This window comes from Rhipicephalus microplus, chromosome 9, assembly GCF_043290135.1.
Source record: "Rhipicephalus microplus isolate Deutch F79 chromosome 9, USDA_Rmic, whole genome shotgun sequence".
Taxonomy (NCBI): domain Eukaryota; kingdom Metazoa; phylum Arthropoda; class Arachnida; order Ixodida; family Ixodidae; genus Rhipicephalus; species Rhipicephalus microplus.
Genome location: NC_134708.1, coordinates 11,042,967 through 11,069,518, shown reverse-complemented (window position 1 = coordinate 11,069,518; position 26,552 = coordinate 11,042,967). Strand labels below are relative to the sequence as shown.

General features: G+C 46.6%; 1 protein-coding gene across 2 annotated transcripts in view; it reads right to left on the bottom strand.

The window, feature by feature from the left end:
• LOC119163470 (P-selectin-like) overlaps window positions 1-4,893 on the bottom strand; it is a 216,295-nt gene extending 211,402 nt beyond the window's left edge. Inside the window, exon 1 of one of the 2 annotated variants that reach the window (XM_075873132.1) lies at window positions 4,476-4,893. In XM_075873132.1, the coding sequence (XP_075729247.1) occupies window positions 4,476-4,575 (100 nt within the window). In that variant the 5' untranslated portion in view covers window positions 4,576-4,893. The remainder of the gene's footprint in view (window positions 1-4,475) is intronic. The other variant, XM_037415475.2, reaches the window with a different exon arrangement.
• Window positions 4,894-26,552: the final 21,659 nt, after the last annotated feature.

The following is a 26,552-nucleotide window of genomic DNA, read 5'->3' as shown; positions in this document are numbered from 1 at the left end:
AGTATTTATTCCACCCTGCGTTCAATGCCACTCTATGCCTCATCATGCTACAGCGTATCTTAACTGAACAATTGCTGCCAAGCGCCGATCCCCATTCTTCGTTTTCTATACTTGATGCATGGACACGGTGCACAACTATCTATACATCTCGTCTCAGCCTACCGTTGAGCACAAACGAGGCAGGAACCGTTTATAGTTGCGTATTTACATCTACTTATCATGCGTCATGTGTGAGACATTGTCCACTGTTCGACAGGAATATCGACAGCTTCGTTCGGGTGATTATGGTGCTCGCGAGTAAGTATATCTACACACTTCGCCGGCGGGCCCCGACGTGCGACCTCTCGGTGACGCGGCGAACCGTCATTGAAGGCCGGCGACTGTGAAGGACTGCGTTGCCCCGTAGCGCCCCGTAGCTCTCTGTATTACCAATGTCCAAAAGAGGAAAAATCTATAGATCCGAACAGCTATATTTATGTGGTTGCTACGCAAGTCAACTTCTTTCTGAAAAACTGCGCCGAACTTCTCAGTTTCAATGGGAGAATTATTATTTATACTGCAATCGCTTATTCGGGACATTTACTCAATACGTACGGGTGCAGGGACTGCCGAAGCCTCATAAGACATGTATTCCGCGTAGCAGGGATAGTTTTTGACATTGTCATGTCCACAACCATTATCCTTCACCATGATTTGACAGAATAGTTTCAAGCGAAAACTGCTATTGTAGACTGCAGCGTTATCGAGTTATCCCGACATATCAAAGGAAACTTTTCATACTAGAAGAGCAAAGAAGCCTTAGAAAGTAATAATGAGTGCAAGTGAGCTTATCTTCATATTGACTATTCGTGCCTGCTATGTTTTTTTCTCGTTTTTTTTTACTTTACTTTGTCCCATCTATACGATACTGATATCTAGTGCAGCCGGATCAAGCATATGCAAGACGGTAAAAGCCCTAAGCAGTTTGTATTACGGAGTGCGCAAATTATGCGGAACCTAAACGTAGCTGAAATTTGTGAAGCTGCACAGAACCATATCGAAATTACACGAGTCTAGTCCTAGAAAGAAATCTTGCTCATGTTCGGTCTTTGTCCTATCCCAACGCTCGGTACCAGCTAAAATGTTTTGCAACTGCTGGCTTCTGGTCAGTCTTAGGTGTTTAAACTTACGTTGAGAAGCAAAAAAAATAAAAATGTACAGGAAATTGTGGCAGAACATGGCCAAAGACGGGAAGTGAACACGGGACGCAGCGCTGTGTGTTCACTGGGCTGTCTATTGCACTGTTCTTCCCCAATGTTCAAGAACAAATAGCCCACTTAAAAACTATTAGGCAAACACCGAAAGTGTACGAAATCCTCCCCCTCCCCTAAGCAGCTTTCAGTGCTCCGTATATAAGATGACTTCAGCATCGCATAGCCACTGCTAATGCGAGCACTTTCACCGCTTTTATGGTTCACTTTCACTGAACGGCGCTGTTGTCATACGCCTACAAAAAAAAAACATGGTCCTGGATGCAGACGCGTTAGTGCAACCTCGCTTGAATGAAAGAAGTGGTGCTTACGAAAAGAGTACACATCAATGGTGACCCAAGCGCGCAATAGCTGAGGTACCATAACGCTTATTCGTGGTGCAACCACACGTATTCTACAGCGTTATCGTGCGCATGAAAAGTATCGTCTAAATGTGTTCTACGCGTATGTGGTGCGTGTTGCGAATTGTGTTTCGTGTGATTCCGAAGGAGGTGTGTTTGTTGCCGGAGGCAGCGTTCGACCGTTGCTCTCGGCGCTGCGCATGGCTTCCTGTCGTGGGAAGCGAGGAATGTTTGTCTGTCGAAAGCGGCATCGCGTGGCGGAGGTGGGCACCCGACGCATAAACCGCCTTTGCGTGGACGATGGAGCCATGCGGGCGCCGAATGCTTTTGTTTTCTCTGCGGACAGAAACCCCGCGTTTTATAAAAGCGGCCGAGCGAGTGTGTGTTTCTTTTTTGTTTTTTTTTTTCTTGGCCCGGACGCGGTCGCTCTCGCTCTATCGTTCGTGCGGAAAAGCTCGAAGGCTTTGACCCTGTTTTCAGGCCGCCTCCTGCGGTCGCCGCTTTTCCTGCTCCCGCCAAACCGCGTCTCAGAACTGACGCGAGAGCCACGATTAAAAAGCTGTTCCGGGCATTACGTATGCCCGCCGGACGTAACTGGGCCACAATACTGGACTGGACGACTGCTGGAAGCGAGGCTGGTCGCCACGTCATATGGCTGCAAAAAACAAAGAGCCGACCCACTGCGTTTCCTAAACGAAAACTCCTGACAACAGTTCCTTCGACAGCTTCAGAAGACAGCATACGGGTGTTATCCGAGATCTATGTAAAAGACAATGTGGCAACCCTCATGCAATGAAGACCTTGTCAGCTTTATTTGAAGGCACAAGTTCCATTATCTGAAGACGTTGGAAGCCAGCGGAGAATTCCTGTTTCAAATGTCCCACGTAGTTCACAATACTAGCGCCGTCGAAGTATTAAGGAATCCCTGCAAATTAATGCCTTGACGTTCCCCGTGTAGAATAGAACGTCATCGAAAGTTGCTTTGAGTACCAGTTTTATCTCTCTTTATTTTTTGCAAGCTAAAAGCTACAACATTGACGGCCGGAGTTGTAAATTGGTTTCTCCGCAAACGCCGTTGCGTGCCACTGTCTTCAATTATTTCGTTTTTGTGGACACTGATATTCCCTATGTCAGAGTGAGTCTCAAGAAAACCTATTTATATTCTTTCCTGCCTTAGGTGGATTCAAAGTCTCGCTAATGCCGAAACGGGAGAGTACTGCATGGGATCCCCAACCATCTCTGCGAATTGGTGTCTTTCTGGCAGGGTCAATTGAAATATTCAATACTAATGCCACAACTTCTCATGGAAGCAAAATACTCTGAAGGGCGCTCAGAAAAACGTGCCGCGCAGGTGACGTGGTATGCCTTTAGCGGCCTGCCAGCTCACGGAGACCTAAGGCCGAGTACGTCCCGATAAGTTCCACACATCAAGCGATCGGTTGCAAGCTTGTGTTTTCTTAGTCCTCTTCGAATGGCACATATTCATAAAGGACTGGTGGAGAATTGTAAGAAATTCGAAGAATGCTTCTAGAGCCAATCTAAGAAACTTAATAACTTCGTGTAAAACTCAACGAATGAAGAGTGACAAGGTATAAGAAATAAAAGTGTAAAATTGCCCAGAAGCAGTCATCAGTTTTTCAATGTTTGAGTGAGAATACTTGCAGCAGCATCCTAGAAGGGAGGGTGGTTAACAAATAAAGCGCTCTCCACAATAATGAAGCCTCATACCTTAAGCAGGGCATTAAGGTTTGCAGTCGAAGATTTGACGGAAGCCCGTCTAGTCGGGAAGAAACATGGTAGAATTAAAAGAACACCGACCATGACAACGAATACAATAAAAGGACGTTTCAGCAGATTGGGAACAAGGCTTCCACCAGGGGAGCCGAAACGCCTTTCTTTTGTTCTTTTTCTTAATCGGTGTCCTTTTTTTAAAATTTTGTCCCAGTTAGGTTTTATAGGCTCACATTACAGGGGCCCTACAGTTAAATCATTTTATTTCCGAATGATCACTAATGAGGTATACAATGCCGACAAAATTTAGCAATTCATTCTTTTATAACTCAACTACACAAACTTATTAGCGAATCCAATGTTCCTGCGTTTGTATCCGAGAGTAGAAATACCAAACGAAAGAACAACCGGTTCTATTAATGCCAGGCCTGCGTTTCGTGGAATTGCAAAACTCGCTTTGCACTTTGTGTCCTTTCCTAACTTCCTTCACTTGCTCTTTGGAGTCAGACTCGCTTAAATATGAGAACTGACGTGACTACTGCTCTAGAAGCCTACTCGTCCGTAAACTACCTTCTCTTTATGGCGAGGCCTTAGTGGCAGTTCCATAACGCTGCTCACCTGACACGTTAAGACAAGTTTTGTTGCGCTTATAATGAATTGGCAACGTTTTCTAACATCGTACTCATAAGCAAACACATTCTTACAGAAATGGAACTTTGTACTGTAAGTATTGTTATAGTGGACTGATTTACTAACGACAAGAACCGCTCATGATTGTGTTCCTTAACACGGAAGAACTTGAGGAAGGCACGTCTTTACTGAGACTTGTTTTCAAGGGTTCTTCTCGAACTTTAAGATAATACGCTGATCCACCCTTCTCCTTTGCTTCAACTTTGCATTGTAGATGCGGTATATTTCTTTCGCAGGGTAGTGAAGTGTACACAGACATGTCACGCATGTTATCTGTGGATAAACTATACATGTTGGTGGTGAAAAACACGAAGTCAGCACTATCAATGAGCGATATTTTAGTAAGACACTGCATGGATATGCGTGCCGTCTTTGTACTTATGCCTGCGTCGTCATCAGTAATATAATAAAATGGATTCCACAAAAGACTTCCCGGAAGGACCAGCATGAAAGTTGAACTCACCCGAAATGGTCAACGGAAGTCCAGCCAGCCAAAGCAGGTATCCCACAGGGCACACAAGACACAGACGCCGGAGTTTATCACTCTCCATTGTCAGTTTCATCGTAGCCTCCCACGAAACCGGAAGGAGTGATCACACACTCACACACGCGCACATAGAACCACGCAGAAGCGAAAAAAAAATTCGAAAAATAAAAAAAAATGAACTACGAACACCACCAGTATCCTTGGCTCAGAGCCCCAAGATGGACACCGCGCTCTAGGAGTCACGTGCTTTCTCGCTGACGTCACACCCAGCCGCGGGTCGGGCCCGGTGAAAGCCGCGTTGTGCCGCTGCCGGTCGACATCGGAACACCTCGAGCGCGAGCGACGCAACCCAGTTCCCGCGGTAAGCGACAGCACGGCAAACCACCACGCGAGCGACTGAGCTGGCGCCGAACGTTTCGGCGCGAACCGGGCCGCCGACGTCCGTTGGTCTCGAAACAAAAAAAAAATAATGACAAAGAAACAGGTTGAGTGGCTCGCTGGCTGCAATCACGTGACTCACCCCTTCTTTCCCTTTCTACATCCCAACCTAGGCCTCTCCCTCCTCTGTACTCTTCCTCTTCTTTTTCGTTATGCCTGCGAGCGTGGCGCTACATGGAGGACGCACGACGTTTCGGCTCGTCCCTTACTGCTCTCCGTCTTTCTCCTCCCACACCTCGAGAGATCGGCGTCATGCCATTACAGCGACGACCCGTTAGTTCTTGGTTTTTATTGAGACACGCGGAATCCATCTCGTTCTTTGCCGAGCTACTTTCCTGATGGGACCTCACCAGGTGTGCTTTACCTTGCTTCGCAGCTGGCGCGGGGCCAGGGAGGTCAGCCTCCCCCCCTCTCTGCTAGTCTTGAAAGGAGTTCATTTCGAAAAAGGAAGGCCGACTCGACGTTCGTATCTTCCGCCAGCCTCCCCTCACCTCTGTCTGGAGGGAGCCCAGAGTGGCAACGCCGAGAACCGTTAACCTTTTCTCGCTTCTTTCTTCGGCGCCTTTCGTGAGAGGGTGCGAAAACGGCTTATTAAATATTTCCCCGATCGGCTCGCGCGACCATCGCCCCACCGGCGTTCCCCCACTCTCTGCGCCCTGGCTCAACGCAACGCCGCCCAGCTCTCTGGCCCCACCGGCTAAGGACAGACCTGCCGGACGCCCTGGACGAGGCCGTGGGGTCGCCCCCAAGCACTCTTCTTCCGGACACCATCGACGACCTGGACTAACCACCCTTGGTGCCGTTCACTTCAACATTGTGCGTGGGACGCTCGCCAGGACAGTTCCGGCGTCTCGCCGGTTGCATCTGGCAGCGGCAACGCTCCCGTGTTCTTCATGTGAACCAGTAACGATGGCTGCAGCGGAGCTTAAGACGCAGCCATCACAACCATCATCCGCTCCGAAACGCAGTGCGAAACGCGTGGCTGACTCACAAATGGGAATAGATGATTTGTCTGCTTCAGCCACACCGGCAAGCAAGCGGGAGTGCCCCTCTCCGGCAGCTGTCGCCTCGCCTGGCACCGAGTCTAAGTACAAAGTCGTCGTAAAACCTCGTGAGTGCTTCGATGTATCAAAATTGTCAAATCGCCTCCTTCAGTCAGCCTTCGACACCTGCCTCAAAACCACCGCGTTTCAAGGTTTCTCCATTCACCATCCCACCAACAGCGTATCCGTATGGGTGCGTTCGCTAGCAGACGTTGACCGCCTCACCCACCTGCAAACTCTGCCAGTCACAGCTGATTGTACTGTACAGGTGCAAGCGTACTTGAGTTCCGGCTCGGACTTGCGTCGGTATGTGGTCTCTGGGGTTGACCCAGGGGAATCGCCGGAGGGCCTTATCACTGCTTTGACCTGCTCCACACACAAGATTGTAACAGCTCGTTATATGGGCCGTGGACGCACGTGCCTTGTCACTCTCCAAGGGCCTCGAACGCCACCAAGCCGCATTACGTACTATGGATGCATCCTGAACTTTCATGTGTACAAGCCCGGTGTGGTACACTGCTATCGGTGTTTTCGTACCGGTCACATGCGAGATTCTTGTCCCCAACCCGCAGACACCTCCATGGAGTCCGTCGAGACGCGCACGTACAAATGTGGGCTCTGCCAAACGGACGATCATGAAATAACGTCCAAAGATTGTCCAGTTAAACAGAAGGCTCTCAAAGCCCGTCGCCAACGCAAGCGCCGCCAGCGTTCGGTGACACAAGAAGAAAGGGACGCCGACATTCCGACTAGCAACCGGTTTGAACTGTTGTCCCCCTCCGAAGAGGACACACCAGCGTTGGTAGAACCTGAAAATGCTTGCTATGAAGTCCCCACGTACAGCGACGCCGTCAAGCGGGGCAAAAAACGTGTTCAGCAGCCTGCGAATACGCCTAAATTGAGCGTTACGGGTACAGACGATCTGGCGAAGCTTGACCAACAGATACAGCAGCTCCAAATGGAAGTCAAGCGCCTCGCTCAACGCAGAACCCATCTCGCTCGACCCGCTGGACCAACTGCGATGCGCGGTACAGACGTGCCGTACGCTGCTTCTGTGCCTGAATTATCCTGCGCAAGCGCGTCAGCACCAGTCAAGATGACTCCGGCAGAGCTCCTCCACTTTGTTGCCCGGCAACTGCAAGAGCTTTCAAAGGTGGTGCTCGCCAACCTTCCACCGCAATGACCACTCCTTTGAAAGCAACGCGCCACCACTGTGTCCTGCAGTGGAACTGCCGGGGACTTGCAAATAAAGTTGGTGAGCTTCGCTATCGCCTTGCGCTGGGGAAGCTCCCCGCTTGGTGCCTGCTTCTACAAGAAACGAATTCGCTTCCACGCATCCCTGGATTCACTGCGTATGATTCCCCAACCATCCCTGATCGACGCTGCACCAATGCGTTGGGACCTCCAGGCAAGGCTGCAGTGTATGTTGTGACTACATATCCTCAAACGCAGGTTCCCCTGCTGCAGTGGTGTAACCAGTGGCAAGAAGTGGTGGCAGTGCTCGTTAGACTTCCGCGTACTGACGTGATTGTGGTTTCAGTTTACGTGCGCCCGTATAGTGGCAGCGCTCCCCGACTGCGTTTGGGGTGGCTGGCTCACCTGCGTCAAACCTATCCTGGGTGCCCAGTACTAGTTGGGGGAGACTTCAATGCACCTCATCAGTCGTGGGGCTACCCTTCTTCCAGTGCTAGAGGCAACATCGTGCTAGACACATTTACAGACGCGCACTTTGTCCTTCTGAATGCCCCGGCTACTTCTACACGTCGGTGGGATCATCCCTGTGCTCCACCTTATGCGCCCGATCTCTCGTGGTGGTTGGGCATGTGTGACGTTTCGTGGGACCTAGAACCAGACTGCTGGGGGAGTGATCACCATCCGTTGAAAATTGGTTTGGCCGCGTATAACCAGCGCCGCCTCCGACGTCGATGCTACACAACCAACTGGGACTTATTCCGCAATGAACTGAACGACTCGATTGCTGATACATCGTCTGATCCATTGCAGGTGTTAACCAGAGCTGTACAAGCCGCCACGCAGTCAAGCTGGGTAGAGGAGAACCGACCACATCCAAATTTACATCTTCTGCGTCTGTGGGCAGCACGCCGTCGTGCAGAGCTGGCCTTAAACCGAGATCCGGCAGCCGCTGAGCTTCGTGATAACCTCAACAGACTCACCGCTGCGGCGCGTCGCTGCGAGAAGCGTCTCGCCCGCGAACGGTGGATGGACTGGTGTGCGTCACTCGGTCCATCGTCTTCAACCGCCTCAATATGGCGAACGTTCCGGAGTATGGAACTAGGCGCCCGTACGCCGGACCCAGCGGCCAGTGCGTGTCTGTCTTCTGGATGCACGCCAAGCCAGTTCGCTCCAGAAATAGTTAAGGCTTTCTTCCCGGCCTACAACCTGGCCCCACCACAATTCGACTGTCCGTGTAACCTGCCTCCGGAGGTTGGCGTGACTCCCAGTCCGTCGGACATCGAAGGCATGCAAGCGCCATACACGATGGCGGAGCTCCAGGCAGCAATTGACCAGGCAAAAGTACGCAAGGCACCAGGACCAGATGGGATCTCCTATGAAGTGTTCAAGAACATGGATGGCCCTGCACTGCAGTGGCTGCTGGACACGCTTAACGCAGTCTGGACGACCGGAGGGCTGCCTGAATCGTGGAAGCATGCCGAAGTTGTGCCGATACCTAAGCCGGGAAAGCACCCGAACAGCCTCTCTAATCTTCGGCCGATTGCTCTAACGTGTACGTTGTGCAAGCTTCTTGAACGCATGTTGGCGTCGCGCATCTCCTGGTGGCTGGAAAAGCACGCCTGGTACCATCCGGCCCAGATTGGCTTTCGACCGCACCTGGGCACGGAAGATGGCCTAGATCATTTGACGTCCATGGTGCTTGTGGGAAGAAGATCAAGCAGCATTCGAACCCTTCTCGCCATGGACGTTCATAAGGCCTACGACAACGTCAGCCACTCTGCGATCAATCACATAATGCAATGGCTTCAACTTCCGCCTCGCGTCTGCGACTTTGTGGAGTGTTTTCTGGCACACCGTACCTTCTGCATCAGAGTAGGCAAGGAACGAACCGGACACTTTGTAATGAAGCGGGGTGTACCGCAGGGCTCGGTTCTAGCCCCGATACTCTTCAATATTGCCCTGTTGCCCCTCGCGTGGCAACTAGCACGCATTCCAGATGCCTTCTTCCTCCTGTATGCCGATGATTTGACTGTGTGGACACTACATCCAGACCTTCAACGCCAGCAGGAGGCACTCCAGAGTGCTCTCGACAAGGCGTCGGACTGGTGTGCGCGCATAGGACTGACACTATCTGCCACGAAGACTGCATTCATGTCTATCACCAACAGACGAGGTCGCCGTCGCCTCCTGCAGACGCCGATATGTTTGAGCCTAAATGGCCATACCCTCACCCCTGTATCCACTATACGTGTGCTCGGGGTCGAATTGGACGCATCTGGCTCTGCGAATGCGTGGGTTCGCTCTGCTCGCCGGAAGAGTGCTAATACCCTCCATCTCATTCGTCGCATCTCTCAAAAGACGGGGGGTGCCTGTTCTCGAATGGCCCGTATCTTGGTGCGATCAATCCTACAACCTCGGCTCGTTTATCAAGCTCAGTTTCAACGACTGACTTTGAGAGACTGGGACTTGCTCGAAACCGCCAACCGAGATTCCATGAGGGCGATTACATGCCTTCCCCGTATGACACCTATCACGACCCTCCAGGCGGAAGCGCAGCTCAACACCATCGACGAAATTGTACACCAGCGTCGAGTCGCTCGCTACCTAAAGAGTCAAGCTGTTCCTGCGGCGGCAGCTCTAGCTCACTACTATGGTTCAACGCTGCCACAGCCTGACGCACCCGTGGCAGAAGTTCCACCATGGCTCAAGGCACAGGCCAGTGACAACCGACCACTGACCCGCCTGCGACAATCCACCCGACAAGCGGCGCAGGAGGGCATCGTCACTACCACCGAGAACTCACTAGCGGTATACGTAGACGCAGCTACCGATAATTGCGTTCTGCACACCAGTCTCGTATGCCCCGCGCAACCTGAAATCCAACATATCTGCTCTTACGTAACAGAGGCACCGTTCCCATCCGTATTAGCGGAGCTCACTGCTATACGGGACGGGTTAACAGTTATGATATCCAAAATGGATTCTTTGTCACACGATAAATTGCTTGTATATACGGACTCCACGCAGGCAGTTCGAGAGCTGCGAAAAGTGACCAGCTCCATCGATATAGCCTCCGATATACACCGACTGATCCACTCATGTGCCTGTCCTGTCCGCGTTCTGTGGACCCGCCGGTCTGCACCGGCTCAAGTGGAAGCAGATGCCGCTTGCCATCCAGCGACTGTTCAACACCCGCTGCCTCTACTTCGTTTGTCCCCGAAGGACAGCTTGCTTGTGCACAAAGAAACCCTCCGGCGCTCCACGCGTGCTCTCATTCCTCCGCGTGGATCTGACCTTCCCGGCGGCTTAACTCGCCGAGAGGAGGTTGCGCTCAGGAGGATTCGTGTGGGCGCCGCCTTGACTCCTGCAATCCGGGCTACATGGACATCTGGTGCACAGCCTCCCCCAACGACGTGCCCATTCTGCGTTGCCCCAGCCACAGAGGCAACGCTTGATCACCTATTGGGAACCTGCCCGGGCCTTCACCAGGCTCGCACTCGCCACCTACGCGGCCTTCACCACCACCCCGGCCGACCACCTGACTTGACGCGCTGGACGCACGGTCCACTGCATCGACAACTCCTGGCCTTCATACAGGAAACAAAACTTTTCCTTTTTATTTAACTGATGCCGTAGGGCATACTAGCGCCAATAAAAAAAAAAAAAAAATATTTCCCCGCCTTAAACGGGGAAAAAACGACCGCGAGATGTGTTCCACCCACCGTCTCCATGCTCCCTTTGCGAAAAGCTTTGCGCTAAGTGCCCCGCTTTTGGCATCGTTTTGGCGGGAGGTTCAAATAAGTGTGCTTAGCAGCGTTTAATGTGCTTGGTATGGTGAGAGAACTACTTCGTATTCAAACGTATAGTCTTGTTGACATTCATCATCGGAAAATGAAAGATCGCTCAGTCGACGTACCTGCTGTAACAAATCCGATAGAGGTTCCTGGATATTTTAAAAGCATTCCACATTACAATATATTCAGTCCAAGAGGGCTTATATTAACATATAATGACCTACCATAACTCGATAGCGTTTATTCCCGCAGTTTCTTTGCCTGTAACGTCGCTGACTTTTCACTCATTCACTCCTCCTCACGTGATCAGTTTGTCTTAATGTTCAGAAGACCATTTGTGACTTCATTATTACTAGCTTTACAGACGAATACTCGAAGATGCAGCCTAAATAATTCACTGGAACATCTGTAATGACGGTAAATAAGAACGGCGCTTAGCCCTACCTTCGTGAAGTGGCCCTATCAATGCGAATCTTCTTGTTCTGAGCGCGCAGCAGCAATTCTTTGACCGCGTATTCTTCAGCATTTTCCTGACCAACAAACAACGTGTCATATTCTTTGGTACATGTATTTACACTATTAGTGAGCCAGCAAAAGTTAGGTTAATTTGGTTTTTTATGGCGCAAAAGCAGCTAAGGCTATGCTGCGCCAGACACAAGACTTTCAGGAATGGACGCTAAAAAGATGAGATTTTAAAGCTTATTTAACAGGTTACATTCTTTCAGAAAGTTTAGCAAGTCAGGCAGAGGTACTAGAGGGTCATCTCCTAGGAACAAAGCAGGGTGTAAAGTTACGTGTTGTTTGTATAGCTTGCTGAAATGTTTTTGTCTCTGTGTTTCAATGGTAGGACATGTGATTAGGATGTGCATAAGTGTTAACGCTTCTTGGCATTTTTCACACGTTGGTTGTTCTTCCTTTGCGAGTAAGAAGTTGTGTGTCAAGTGTGTGTGTCCAATGCGAAGTCGGCATAATACAACTTCAATAAATTGTTGCTGGTGACGGCAGGTCTTCCATTCCCCGAGTGTGGGTTTCACCAGGTGGAGCTTATTGTTCGTGCAGGTGTCCCATTGCTTTTGCCATTTTGCTAGTAGGGCCAGGCAAATTGTTCTCTGGATATCTTTAAGGGGAATTTTTACTTTTGTTACTGTTTTATGGGCTGCCTGGGAAGCATACTTATCTGCTTTTTCGTTTCCAGGTATCCCAACATGACTTGGGACCCAGCAGAAACGGATGCAGGTTGCCTGGCTGTTTAAGTATACCATGTTTAGAATGTCGCCTACTATAGGCTCACATTCGGATTTTATATGTAGTGCTTTTAGTGTGCTTAGTGAGTCGGTGTATATGATTGCTTTCTTGTATTTTTCAGCGATGATTTTCCGAACTGCTTCACTCAAGGCATAAGCTTCAGCTGAAAAAAATAGAAAAACTACGAGGTACTTTCACAGAAATCGGCTTTTCGTCGTCACAATCCCAATACCCACGTGGTCCTCCGTTTTTGAGCCATCTGTGTGAAATTCTTCGTAATCCCTATATTCGTGCTGAAGTGTATAAAATTCTTGGATTATGTGTTCTGGTGGGGTGCTTTTTTTGTTGAAACGGCTTAGTGAAAATTCGCATAGCTGTGACAGGTCAAACCATGGCGGCAGTCTTGGTGGTTTAATAGCGACATCTAGTGATCCATCAGGGATGGTATAAAAGCGGCAGTATTCCTCGAAACGTAGGACAAGTGGTTTGATTAGGTTCGGTTTGTTGAGGTAGTGTGAGCGCGAGTCACATTTTGCGGCAATTTCATAGCAGATGTGTTCAGGTGACGACCTTATTCTTAAAACATATGACAAGGTTAGTAATGCTCTTCGATCACATAGAGGGGGCTCATTGCATTCTACGTATAGACTTTGCACAGGTGATGTTCTGTAAGCACCACTTGACAGACGGAGGCCGAGGTTGTGTATAGGGTCAAGACGGCGGATGTATGAGTTTCGCGCCGAGTCGTAGACTACGCATCCGTAGTCTAAAATGCTGCGTACAAGAGATCGGTAAATACGTATAAGGCAGAGTCGATCGGAACCCCAGTGTTTATGGGAGAGTACTTTGAGTACATTGAGTGCTCTGTTTGCCTTAGTTTTCAGTGCATTTATGTGTGGCAGAAAGTTTAGTTTTCGGCCGAATGTGATTTCTAGAAATTTGTGTTCTTGTTTTACCGGCATGTTGATGTTGTATAGTTTGAGCGCGGGTTCAGGGAACAATCCTCTCTTTTGCGTAAAGAGAACAGCTGTGGTTTTTTGGGCTGAAAGCGGAAACCATTTTGGTCGGCCCATTTCGTAAGCCGATTTATTGTAATTTGGAGTTGCCTTTCGCAGGATGATAGGCTGGAGGCTCGGCATGCAATTTGCAGATCATCAACATAGATGGAGTGCATGACTGTACGGGGTATAGTCCTGTTGATGGAGTTCATTTTCACTATAAACAAAGTGGTGCTCAAAACGCAGCCCTGTGGTACACCATTTTCTTGGACAAATATTCGTGACAGTACCGTACCCAAACGTACTTGAAAAGTTCTATTCGATAAAAAATCGTGTAAGCAGTTCAGCATTCTTCCGCGAATCCCTAAGTTAGCTAGATCTCTGAGAATTCCGTATCTCCAAGTTGTGTCATATGCTTTCTCTAAGTCAAAGAAGACCGAGAGACAGAACTGTTTGTGTAGAAATGCTTGTCGTATTTCTTGTTCCAGCCTAACAATGTGATCAGTGGTGGAACAGCCCTTTTTGTATCCGCACTGGTGTGCGTCTATTAGGTGCTCCGATTCCAGAGTGAAGGTAAGTCTAATGTTTATGATGCTTTCGTAAGTTTTTGCAAGGCAACTTGTTAATGCAATGGGTCTATAGCTACTTGGGGTTGTTGGGGGTTTACCAGGTTTTAGGAATGGTATGACTATGGCTTTTTTCCAATCTTCAGGCATTATGCCAGAATCCCATATTTTGTTGAAGAATTGGAGAAGTGCCTTCGCGGCTGCTTGGGATAGGTGTGCCAACATTGCGTAGTGTATCTGGTCAGACCCTGTTGCCGTTTATTTACCGGCAGAAAGTACCCTGTTCAATTCGTGCAGCGTAAGTAGAAGGTTATAACTTTCATTTGAGGTACTGCTAGTAGGCAATCTTTGTCTTTCTGCATTTTCTTTATATTTCAGGAATGTATTGGTGTAATTTGCTGAGCATGATACCTTATAAAAGTGTTCTCCTAATAGGTTGGCCTGGTCTTCTAGTGTTGATTGTGTGTCTGGACTTGTAAGCAGTGGTATTGTGTAGGAGGAGTACTCTCCTTTGAACTTCCTCACCTGGTCCCAGATGTGTTTAGATGTGACTGAACTGTTAATTGATGATATGTATTTTTGCCATGAATCCTTTTCTGCCTGTCTTCAAATAAATCGGGCTCTGGCTTTTGCCTGTTTGAAGTTGATGAGGTTGGCGTAGGTGGGGTATCTTCGTAGAATTCCCCAGGCCTTATTTTGTAGTTTTTTGGCATCAGTACACTCGTTTGTCCACCAAGGGTTGAATTTCTAGCGTACGATGCCGGATGATTGCGGTATTGCTTTTTCTGCTGCTAAGATTAAAACTTTGACGAACTCTTCGTTTAGTTCCTCAACAGAAAGCTCCGATGAGAAAACTTCATCGAGCTTAGCGTTTTCTGTGAAAACTGGCTAGTTCGCGAGCTGTAGTTTCCACCGGCGTGGCCTGCTTGTTAGAGTTGGGTAAGATGGTATGAGTTTTATGATGCCGGGTTGATGATCACTACCATAAGACGTGTTGACGACGTCCCATTTAAAATCATTAAAAATACACGATGAACACATGGCGAGATCTAAGCAACTAAAAGTGCGCGAGGTTGGTGAAAAGTAGGTAAAAGCACCGGAATTAAGAAGGCAGATGTCATTTGATAAAATGAAATCTTCCACGGCTTGCCCTCTTGCGTCAGTTTTGTCGCTACCCCAAAGGGTTGAATGAGCATTGAAATCCCCAACTAAGATAAATGGTTTTGGCAACTGTTCCACTAGATTTTCTAAGTTTTTGGTGGTGAAAAGGGTGTGAGGTGGGATATACAGTGAGCAGATGGTGATGGTTTTGTATGATAGGATGGTGACGGCTACGGCCTCGAAAGATGTGTTTATTTGGACATCTCGCGTAGGAGTGCTGCCCTGCACCACTATGGCTACTCCTCCTGAAAGACGGTTGCAATGTTCGCGGTCCTTTCGGGCAACTTTGAAGCCTTTTAGGAAGTGGCTGTGTTTTGCACCAAGATTTGTCTCTTGGAGGCAAAAGGCTACTGGTGAGAATTTGTTAATGATGTCCTTTATGTCACCTAAGTTATGAATTAAGCCTCTACAGTTCCAATGTACGATAAAAGCCATGGCAGAATAAAGTTAAGTAAATATACTTCTGGGGATTGATCGGTATAAAAGATGATAGGTGACAATATTGAGAAATAGAAATAGAAAGAAATACGATAACCATTACGGTTATCGCTTAATTATTGTGGTTACTGGGACTTTGTCCTTGTCCTGTTTGGTACGCTCGAGAGAGCGCTTGTCCTTCGGTGTCGATGACACCGGAGTTTTGTGGTCGATCTCCATTGCCTTGTCTGAGGCGCTGGAAGATCGAGAGTGAGGCGCTGAGAAACGGATCTCAGGCCTTGGCACTCTATTGAGTTTAGGGCCCAGGGAGACCGGAGTCTGTGGGCCCTTTGATGTGCATGGAGCAGCTGGTGCTGCTTCTTTTACGGGGGCGGTTTGAGTCACCATAGAACCACTGGGTGTGGTAGCGGTCGACTCCTGAGGCCTTTGTGACGCTGCCCCCGACTGCGTCACAACTGCGCCAGCAAAAGTGTTAAAGGGTCCCTCACGGCATCATCATCAGCCTGACTACGCCCACTGCAGGGCAAAGGCCTCTCCCATGACCCGCCAACAACCCGGTCTTGTGTTTTCTGCTGCCACATTATAGCTGCGAATTTTTTAATCTGCTCGGCCCTCCTAACTTTCTGTCTCCCCTTCGTGCGTTTGTCTTCTCTGGAAATCTAGTCAGTTACCCTTAACGACCAGTGGTTATCCAGCCTACGTGCTACGTGCCTGATCCATGCCCATTTCTTCGTCTTGATTTCAACTATGATATCCTTAACCACGGTTTGTTCGTTGACACATTATGTTCTCTTGTCTGTTAAGGTTACACCTGTCACTTTCTTTCCATCACTCATTGCGTCGTCTTCAATTTAAGCTGAACCCTCTTTATAAGCATCCAGGCTACTGCTGCGTATAGGTTGCAGCTATTATATACCTTCCTCTTGAAGGTTAGAGGCAGATTACTATTCACGATTTGAGAATGCTTGCCGAACGTGATCCATCCCATCCTTATTCTTCTAGTTATATCACTCTCATGCTTCGGCTTTGTGGTTACTTCCCGGCCTAAGTAGACATATTCCTTTAAAACTTCCAGCGTCTCTCCACCCATCGCAAAGTGCTCTTTTATGTCGAGGCTGTTGCACATTACTTTAATTTTGAGAATATTATTTTCAGACCGTTTTTCTGCCTTCCGTGTCCAGTTCAATAATCTTGAGCTGTCATTCGTCCCCTGATTTACTCATCGAGACAATGTCATCAGCAAATCAGCGGTCACTAAGATACTCTCCATTAACTCGTTATCTCTAACTCTTCCCAATCTAGGGCCCTGAAGATCTCCTGTAAACATGGGAAAGATCAGGTCTCCCAGCCTTACACCCTTTTTTTATTTGGATTCTGGCAACAGAATTGTAACAATAAAAACACTAAATGGCCATTGTCATTGGCCAAGCAGGAAATAGTAATACTATCAAACACACAAGAAATAAAGTCACACATAATAGCTGTCTAACAAATGGTCATCGTTATAAAAAGCCCAGAGCATAAATGACGCAGTAATTTAATGTAAGGAGTATACAAAAAGGTGCAAATGTGTGATATGTACAGGTGCAAATTTGACTGTGAAAGTCAACACTAGAAATCTCTATAGTTAGAATTCTCCAAAACGACGACTACTTGAAGTATTCTTATGATAAGCTGTAAGAGCACTGCAACGCAAGCCCAGGTATCGTATGTGCCCTGCGATAATAAAAAGAAACTCTGCCTATATATTGCGCATGCGCGGTGACTTGTAAATTTAGGCAGACGCACGTTTTGCACGCATACGTATCAAACCCTTGCATGCAGTCAGAAAAACGTCATCAATGGCCATATAAGCTTCAGACAAGATTGTATTGATGTGTTTAAATTTATTGTTTGTTGTTTGAGAAGAAGGCCGGGACCATGCACGGTATATTAGACGGTGAAAGCAATGAAAAACACAAACAAAATGAAAAAATACAGACGAATCTCTTCGTGTGTTGTCTTTCGTCCGTGTCGTTCCACGCTGTTGTTAACCTTTAAACATTTTTCAGCATGAATCCTGAACGTGTCCAAATATTTACTCGCCTACAGTATTTAGGCTCAGTAGCTTTCTACGTTGCATTCATGTCTTAACAAGGCTGAATCTAAACATTCGTCAAGTATGATGGAGTCTGTGTGCGTAATGAGTATAGATGAGAGAGTAAAAACCATAAAGCAAGACATCTACAGCGCTTAACACGAGTAACTATACGAGAGTTCAACATACAATAAAATTGCGATCATGGCTTTAGTTACACAATGTCGCATAATTGAATTTACTCGACGTGCTGTCATATATGGTCACGCATATGGGACTAATTTGCAACACCATTGAACGTATAGCACAATCGGTGCGTTTCTCTACGCTTAACCAAAGAATCCCGTGAAAAAAAAAGGAGCGCCATATCACATGATACATCTGATTTCGTTTAGGCGTCATCGTCACACATTGTAGAGCAAGTACGTCGCTGTCGTTGGCTATCTACCAAACGACAACTCGGCCTTCTCGATACTATCTCTCGGGCGTGTTGCCCACTCAAAAGTGCCGTATCCTGAACGAGGTCAGTCGAGGGAAATAGAACGACCGCCAGTGTGACCACGACTCAGAATGGGCTAGAGATAGTATCTTCCAAACACCCTGTTGAGCAGCTTGAAGATGTTACATGTGCTCCGCCCACCAGCCATTGTCATAAAAACTGGGTGCCTTTCGCTTAGATGAAGTAGGATAAGGCAACGGGTGTGGGTTACCGAAAGCGAACCGGGACAGATTGTAGTTGAGTTGAATAAAAAAAAACTGAGTTTCACAGGCTGCTAGAGGTAAGTGAGTGGCCCACAAAAAATAGAAGTGCTCCCAAGGACGGAGGTTGAGTGGATTGTGTGATGAAATTGACGGAGGTATAATATCGTACGAACTATGATTGTCTATCGCTGGGAAATGCCGTCGCCCGGCTGTGGTTATTTAGTATGATCCCGAAAACGACGTCAAAAATGACTATTACTCCACCTCGCAACATTTTGCCGGCTATTCTGCAATGGCTCCCATCCGTATATAGTTTTGCAATACTTGCTGTAGCATGTTAAACTGTCGCTAACGCTTGACAATGCACACCTAATAATGCTCTAATTTTTACGAGAATGATTTTGGATGCTCCTTACTCATATTTATTGACTCCATAAAAAGTTCACGCCATTCATGATTCGTAATTGCCTAAGTTCAATAGACGCTGTGACAGCCTCAATTTAAGGCATGGTTGCCATAAGCTCAAGCTACACTTGAAAAAAGAAAAATCGTGCATCCACCGTTTCTGCCAACCACTTGCGTGAACTGAGAGAATGGTGGCCGTAAAACTGTACGACCATTTTCGCCAACATCATCAAGCCGTTTTTCACTAATATATCACATGCTTATGGCCATCGCGCGTTATGCGTCACACGAGACCGAAATGTCATGGTAGTATCAAGATGCATTTTTACCCGGGCCAACTCTGGCGGCCTGCGGTCATAACTCGCGAACATATAGTGCTCCCTATTCTACCCTTACCTCCAAAAGAAACGACTGCGCACAAACTCGCAAAGTTTTATTGCCCGAGCATTCGTCTCCATGACTCGGCCTCGGACGCAAACGACCGCGAAGCTTTGGCTATAGCGCACCAGTGCTTGCGAAGGCAGTAAAGGAAAAAGGTGTAAAATAAGTAAAAATAAGGTGTAAACGTGTTAAAGGAGTATAACAAGTAAAGTAGCGAATAGGAAAGTCTGAATACGCATACATTGTTCCTCATCTGTACAAAGTGCTGCCAGGAGACGCCGGCCACTGGTGCAGAAAGCATAATTATAGACCCACGGTCATTCAGTGGCTCGCAGGAGCCATAAAACTTCTCCACTATTCGTTCTCGCTGTTTTGCAGTCGTCGGACAGTGAATGCCGCCATATATATGCACCAAGTGACCACGGGACGACTTCATGCTCTCTTATAGTAGAGTACCAAGTACTCTAAATCGTTAACTACATTTTCTTAACACACGTTCGATTTGCAACCGTGGCATCAGAGCGAATAACCAACACCGTGTGTTTCTTTCACACATTTTGATCATACATACAAGCACGCAAAAAAAAAAGAAAATTAGCTAGCACTAAGGTGCGCAAAGCCATGGGTCAGAGAAGATTTGGCGCGCATTATAATTAGCTAGTCTTCATTTGGCTAGGTTTTCACACTCTGACTTGTCTTTTCCCGAACCGCTGCTTTATTATACTGCATTATACAATACTATATAGCACTAAGATTGTTCTCATCTTTCCAATTCTCAGCCTGTAGACGAACCTCTACCATAACAGCTCTGCGGTAAAACCCCTACAGCGCACATAGATATACAGTAACCTTTATTGAGGTTCAAAAGAATATTGGTCACATTTTCTAGGGGGAAGACTGTGGGCCGCTCCCACGTTGAGACAGGAAGGCCAATTCTTCATAGAAATTGCGCAAATACCACCCCATGGTTCGAACAAAAATTAACGAGGGAACACACGAACGGCAAACACCAATTCGGGGCCTTACGTTTCAGCTCATCCTCCTATAGTCATCCGTACCGAGTGCTTGGGCGGTGATTGAGTGCGTGCCAGTTCATGACGATGATCATTTTCTATGTACGACAAGCGGCATAACCATAACAGCTGTGCGCTAAAATGTGCAGGAAGAAAGGCATATTTCTGTACACACACACACACACACACACACCCTACTTCCAGCAAACTTATAGCTACTTACAGCATGGCGTTATCTGACAACATCAAGGCGCAGACGTTCGAAGTCACTATTAGTTGGAAGTCACTATTGATGGAATGCTTCCGCACAGTGGGGATGTCACGACAATACATTTGTGGAAGTAGCGCCAGCTACATGTGCGTATTTATGTGTCTTTTTTTTTGTCCACGTTTCGTCGCGTTTCTCAGGGCCGCAAATAAAGTTTCTCCACCCATCCACCCATTCGTTCACCTTGATTTGCTTTAAATTAGATTACCAACGTGCTCAATAGCCCCAATCGGTGATCCTTCCGCACAATTAGTGCATCGAAACTGTCTTGCAAGTGAATGAGCCATGTCTTGTCAAGAGAACTATTTGTTAACTTAAACTAAAGCACGGTGTGTAGGCCTGTCGTTCGATAGGCAGTTCCAGCTGTTATACTCAATCGAGATCAAGCGATTAGCTTCGCGCGCTGTCATTAAGAGTGCACGTGTTTAGATGAGCAGCATTGCACGTAACAGGTTCTGTATATTCGATATTCGATAGCTTTGACTACGTAAAGCAGCACGTCAAGAGCGTTGTTCGAAAGGTTCTCTTGTTGCTGGGCGTAGACTCGTAAACACGTGACCTTTATGAACTTTTGGTAAAGAGGTACTCATACGAGATCGATTTCATTTGTCCTCGTGATGGTTGGTAGCTTATAAATCACTTATCATGCACTGTAAAAGGCATTAATTTTGAGAAGGTTACAATTCTCATTAGCATTGAGGACTGCAATCCGGAGTGTGTCTGTGCAAGTTAGCCTTGGCTTAATTTGCCTGGTACCCGCATTTACTAAGCAGAATAAATATGTGCCTCTCATGTTATCTATTAGACGTACTGTAGCACAACAGAATACCTTACGCTAGGATATTGCAGTTTATAGCCATTGTGTTTGTTCTGCGCCTGATTGTTTTTCTTTATTTCTTTTTGGTGTTGCTGCTTCATTTCTATCCGATTGTTTCTGGGCGTTTCTTGTGTAACAAAAGTGCACGCTTGTTATTGTCAAGTGCTGTCCAGGGGCACGTTTCAAAATAAATGAAGGAACGAATTAATGAATGAAATATTCGAGCAACGCCTCCCCATCTAAAAAAGTTGATGCATACAGAGTGACACACGTGAGCCAGTTATTTTTAAACATTGGTTTGTAGTAAATACCGAACGCAGACAGACAGCGATGACACTTTAAAGCTTCAGGGGACACTGAAGAAAAAGACGATTTTTTTTATTACTGATAAGTTACTTTCACAATTCCGAAATCTCCTGGCTTGCCACGCGAACGCGCATGGTCAACGAAAAAACACGCAAAAAGTTAATACGGGTGGCGACACCACCTTAGAGTTCCCGCAAGAGTCTCCACGACGTCGTACATTTTAAGGGCGTCTACTAGAGCCCACGTTGTCGCTAATTAGCGAAAACTAAGTAATTTGTCCTCTGACACGGCCAGAGATTGTATAATTTTGTGAGCCGGTGTCACGAAAATAACAAGAATTTACTTTGGAATCCGCAACGTCATGGTTGCAGATTTTGGCGCGAACTTTGAAAATAAAACTGACCTTGATTTTGTTGTCTGTTAGTACGCCCATGGTGGGTACATTAACAACGAGTGTGTTTCCAAAGTACAATTTATTATTCCAAATTGATTGATTGCTTAGCTTTTAGCGTTCCTTTAGTCCGGTGAAACCTGGCCGCAGTGAGAAGTACAAAAGACGCGTGTCAGTATGCTAGACGAATCGACACTCGTGCACATCGCATGTAATGTCAGGTGGACTGAACATACATTAAAACTTAAAAACAAACAAATCGGTACTAGCCAGATGTTCTGTCAAATATGACATGTTCTGCCACGCGGTGCAGTTATGTGTGCCTCTGGATCCATTACAACGTCATCGCAGTCACTTCCCGTTTCCCAACTTCCCGAAGACAGAGTTCAGGAATGAGAGGTGGCGGGTGAGGGGTGAAATTTCTTCTAATGAGGGAGGAAATCAAGTTAAATCACGATAAACACGCATCACTGGAATGTTCGCAAAAACTCAAGACGAAAACCGAGAAAACTTGTGCTGAAATATCGCACGTTTATTTTTTTCGTATTTTCTGATACGGTGTTTGAGCGAAAGAGAAGATGAGAAACCTGTAGCTGAATTCGGTTCCTTCACAAATTAGACTTCATGAAAAATTGCTTCTCATTTCATTCGCCCGTGTAGTCTTCCCATGCTGTATTTATTATTAACACTCGTTTTGCCCACACGCCAACAAAAACATCGTATACTTAAAAATACGAAACCTTACTTTACAAACACGACAAATATTTGAACGAAAACTAGAAGATTTTATCAATAACTTAGAGGCTTTCTTCTGCGCCGACAAGGGGGAATAAGTTCAGGTAATACGGCAGAAGAATTCCGTGCGACGTTTTTTTTTTTTTTTTGTTTCGAGGCAGCGTTACAATAACCGACCTCAGAGAGAGCTGGAGGTTAATTACAAACGCAGTTTTCTTCTCGTAAATGAGGTTCAGAGACGCATGTGTGGCCGGCGTAAATACTTGAGCCGACATGTTCCCAAATTACCGGCTGCATAACGGTTCGATCACAAACACGCGATTATTTAGTCGGGCATAAGATCTCACTAGATGAAGGTTCGCTTACGAAAACAGGGTTTACACTGCTTCAAAGCAACAACAACAAAAAAGATGTCTTAGGCCTGCTACTTGCCCATCCATATAAAGCACTTTTTTCTATTTCATACTCATGTAAACTAGGCTGAAGCAAGTTGCCGTCACTCGTTTACGGAGTAAAGTGCCTGGTAAGATTTAAAATTACATGTTCGTTTGATATATATAGCATACACTTATGAAACTGTAGCCGCGGTGATGGGTTGTATCAGTTATTCGCGAAAAATTTGCGAAGCCCTGGCATATCTATGTCAGCTAAATTAAGCTTGCCCTGTTTCTGCTCATGGGAGTTTATTTTAAGTGGCAGTTTACAATCACGCGAGAAGGGTCTGTGCTCGTATACTGTAAAAGATTCCAGACATAATGGTAAAATTACTGCGGTAATAGAAAGCGACAAATAAAGAAACTAAGGAAGCTTCGGCTGCAGTGTTGTCAGGCCTGAGGGAAGTGCTTTCTCGTTTTGCTTTTTCTTTCTATTTATTTTTTCTTTCCCTTCATCTATTTCTTTCTCTTTCTCGTTTTTTTTTTTCTGCCTAGCTTATCTCTTTCTCTCTATATATATATCGCGCTTGCTTTCTCTCTTTTTTTGTTGTCTTATATCACACGAGCTTTGCCTGCCTTAGGCCCAGCACACTAGTTTTTTTTTTTGCTAATGATGATAAATTATCATTAGCAGGACACTCCAAGAACAAAAAGAAGAATTCTCCTTGGAGCCAGCGCGCGCTCAATATGCTACATGCGGAGCGTGACACAAAACGACGGTGACAGCGCACTGCCGCACACAAAATGACACGACAGCACAGGACTGCCAGATCGTCTAAAGTTCTCAGCAATAAAAAAAAACTTCCTTGCCAGCACGTTTCGACAGCCAGCTGGCCTTGCCTCCAATATCACGATCCATGCACCACCACATCCCATAACATTGAAACTAAGTTCCCTTCCTACGCAGCTTACCCTAAAGAAAAGCCTCTTTTTTAAAAACCTCCTCCACGTACATGACGCTCCCAGTTTTGACGTCAGGTGTCTCTGCCTTTAGGGCAGCAGCTTGGGGAGCAAACTAGAGCAAACTAAGTAGCCATCGCTGGCTGTCGATCAGGTTTGGCATTATTGGGAACGTGGACTTCCTTCGTTGCACCACACGCAAGCTATGGGCCTCCAACACGTGCTGCCATGTCTCGGCCTAAAAGGATAATGACTTTTTTTTTAGGGACTTCATCGGTTTCGTCGAGAGCTCTTTGATCGCAGCTGTCAGTCCAAATTTAAATGATAATTTCAAAACAACGCTTACGAGCTCTCTCGCTTCCAGGTTGATATGCGATTAGCACTGAGCCAATAAACGCGGTCGAGTATTAGACGAAAGCTCGTCCTGTCAAGTAGCGAGTTGCTAGTTAGGAAATTACGGGGGCACCTTATGCACTTAAAAGTGATGGCGTATATGGTTTTTTTGGAGACGTACGAAGAAAGTATTAATAAACACGAGAGAAAAAAAGTTAGAGCAGCCTTGCACTAATGGCGCGCAAAAGGAGAAAGCTGGTGGCATTGCCCTCCCCCCTTTTCCTCCTTTTCACGCTCACCTCCCGTCCCGTTTTGTTGTACTATTCTACCGTAATGAATGAAACAAAATGACAGAAAGAAAAAAATATAGAAAGATCGACAGAAATAAAGCGAATAAAAGCATAAAAGAAAGAAACACAGATAAAGGCAAGTAAAGAGAGGGGTAGAAACAGACGGGATCTCTTTCTTCGCGTGTGTTTCTACCTCTCTCTTTATTTGCATTTCTTGTGACAGAAAAAAAGAGAGAAATAGAAACATAGGAAAAAAGATAATGAAGTGCGGAATGCTATAGAAAGAACTACGAGAAAGAAAAAAAATAGAAACAACGAGAAAGATGGGAAAAGTGGAAAGACAAACAAATAAATAATGGAAAAGTACGAAAAACGCACTACGAAAAAGTAAGAGAAGTACTGCGTCTTTTTTGTCAGCAGCCGGGCGCAGTAATCATGGGAAGAAGATGTGAATAGGAAATACAAAGTGCACTTTGAATTATAATGCGCCTTCCTTTTACGTCACAGTACCACATTTTTCATCTCTGCGTGCTTCAAAAAGACAGGTATGTTGCCATGTAAAGGTGAGCATCTGAGTTTTCCATTCTGCTTCTTGAATTTTGCTGGCTACCTTATACGTGTTGAATTTCAACAAAAAAAAAAACGGCGCTAGAACAACACGAATACGACATGCCGCACGTGCAATCGGCGCTGTTTTCATGACATTTCATCTTCTGCCAGGTTTATCTTCTTATAGCATTGTTTCTCACACCAGTTGGGAAACTGTGATCCAAAACTCAGACATGCCCGTAACCGACTCCACGGGGCCCCTGAAGATTGTCGCGCTATCTGGGAGCGGCAATACAGATTACTAGATCCCCGCAGCAGCGCCCTTGCGTGAGCTCCTAGAAAGATGCTCGACGCCGCACTCAACGCTGTTGTCGTCGCGAGCGTTCTTTTGTTTTTAGGGGCGAAGCTCCTTAGGGCGTGGGCTGTGCGTCCCCTGTAGCCTGTATGTAGCCACCTCTAGTTTAGTTCTTGCAGTGTTCACTAGATGGCGGTACCGTCCCCTGTATGTAGCCACCTCTAGTTTAGTTCTTGCAGTGTTCACTAGATGGCGGTACCGTCTCCTGTATGTAGCCACCTCTCGTTTAGTTCTTGTAGTGTTTACTAGATGGTGGTACTTGTAACTGATGATAAAAAGATGCAAGATGTTATAAACTAGAAAGCGGTACATGTAGTTGATGAAAGACGCGAGATCTTATAAAATAGAAATGATGTCACATATGGCACGTGTCATTGGTTGAAGGCAATCGTTCGATTTAGTGCGGCGACGTACGCTAGGGGGAGCAATGTAATAAAATCGAGTGGGCAAAATGTACAGAGGATTCATGGTTTGCCCACTCATCATCATTCACTTCGTGGATATGGCGGAATTTTTTTTTTAGTAAATGGATGATGCGACGATCAGCAGACCCCCGCTGTGGTTTCAGCCAACGGCGAGTTCGGACCCTTTCAGCCCTGGATTTTTTTATTTTCGTCAGATACATTTTCTGTGCGTGTTTTTCTTGTAGTTAGGACCTCAGGAGACGACAGACGAAAAAATTGAGCCAGTGGTGCATTTTTAGATTGATTACCGTGGCGTCAGATTAGGTCATCAGAGTCAGTGATTTGAAATTTTTAGAATGGCTTCTTTGTTCTTGCTAATCATTAGTGTACACAAAATGGGAACCACCTTTTTATTTGTCAGCCTAATACACATCGAAACAGCGTCGGTGCGACGTTCCGAAAATCGCACTTATTACCCGCCTCACCTTACGCGTCTCAGATTTGCCGAAGACTTCGCCCACGCTTCTTTGTGGCTGCTACCTCGACAAACTTGAAGCAATATTGATGTCAATTGCAACGGGGATCATTGAATATTTACCCCAAGAATGAGCAGTATTGGTTACGCTTCCGAGATGCTAGTGGAAATGTTGTGCGTTGGTGTCAATTGACACCGTCAGGGCCGAAAAGGTCAAGAACTCTGCGCCGTTTCGTATTCAGCAATCTGCAGGTGTTCATGATCGTACTAATGAGCCAACATGCATACAGTATTCCCTGGACAACGAGAAAAGGATTGAGACAGACACCGGCCAGATCAGA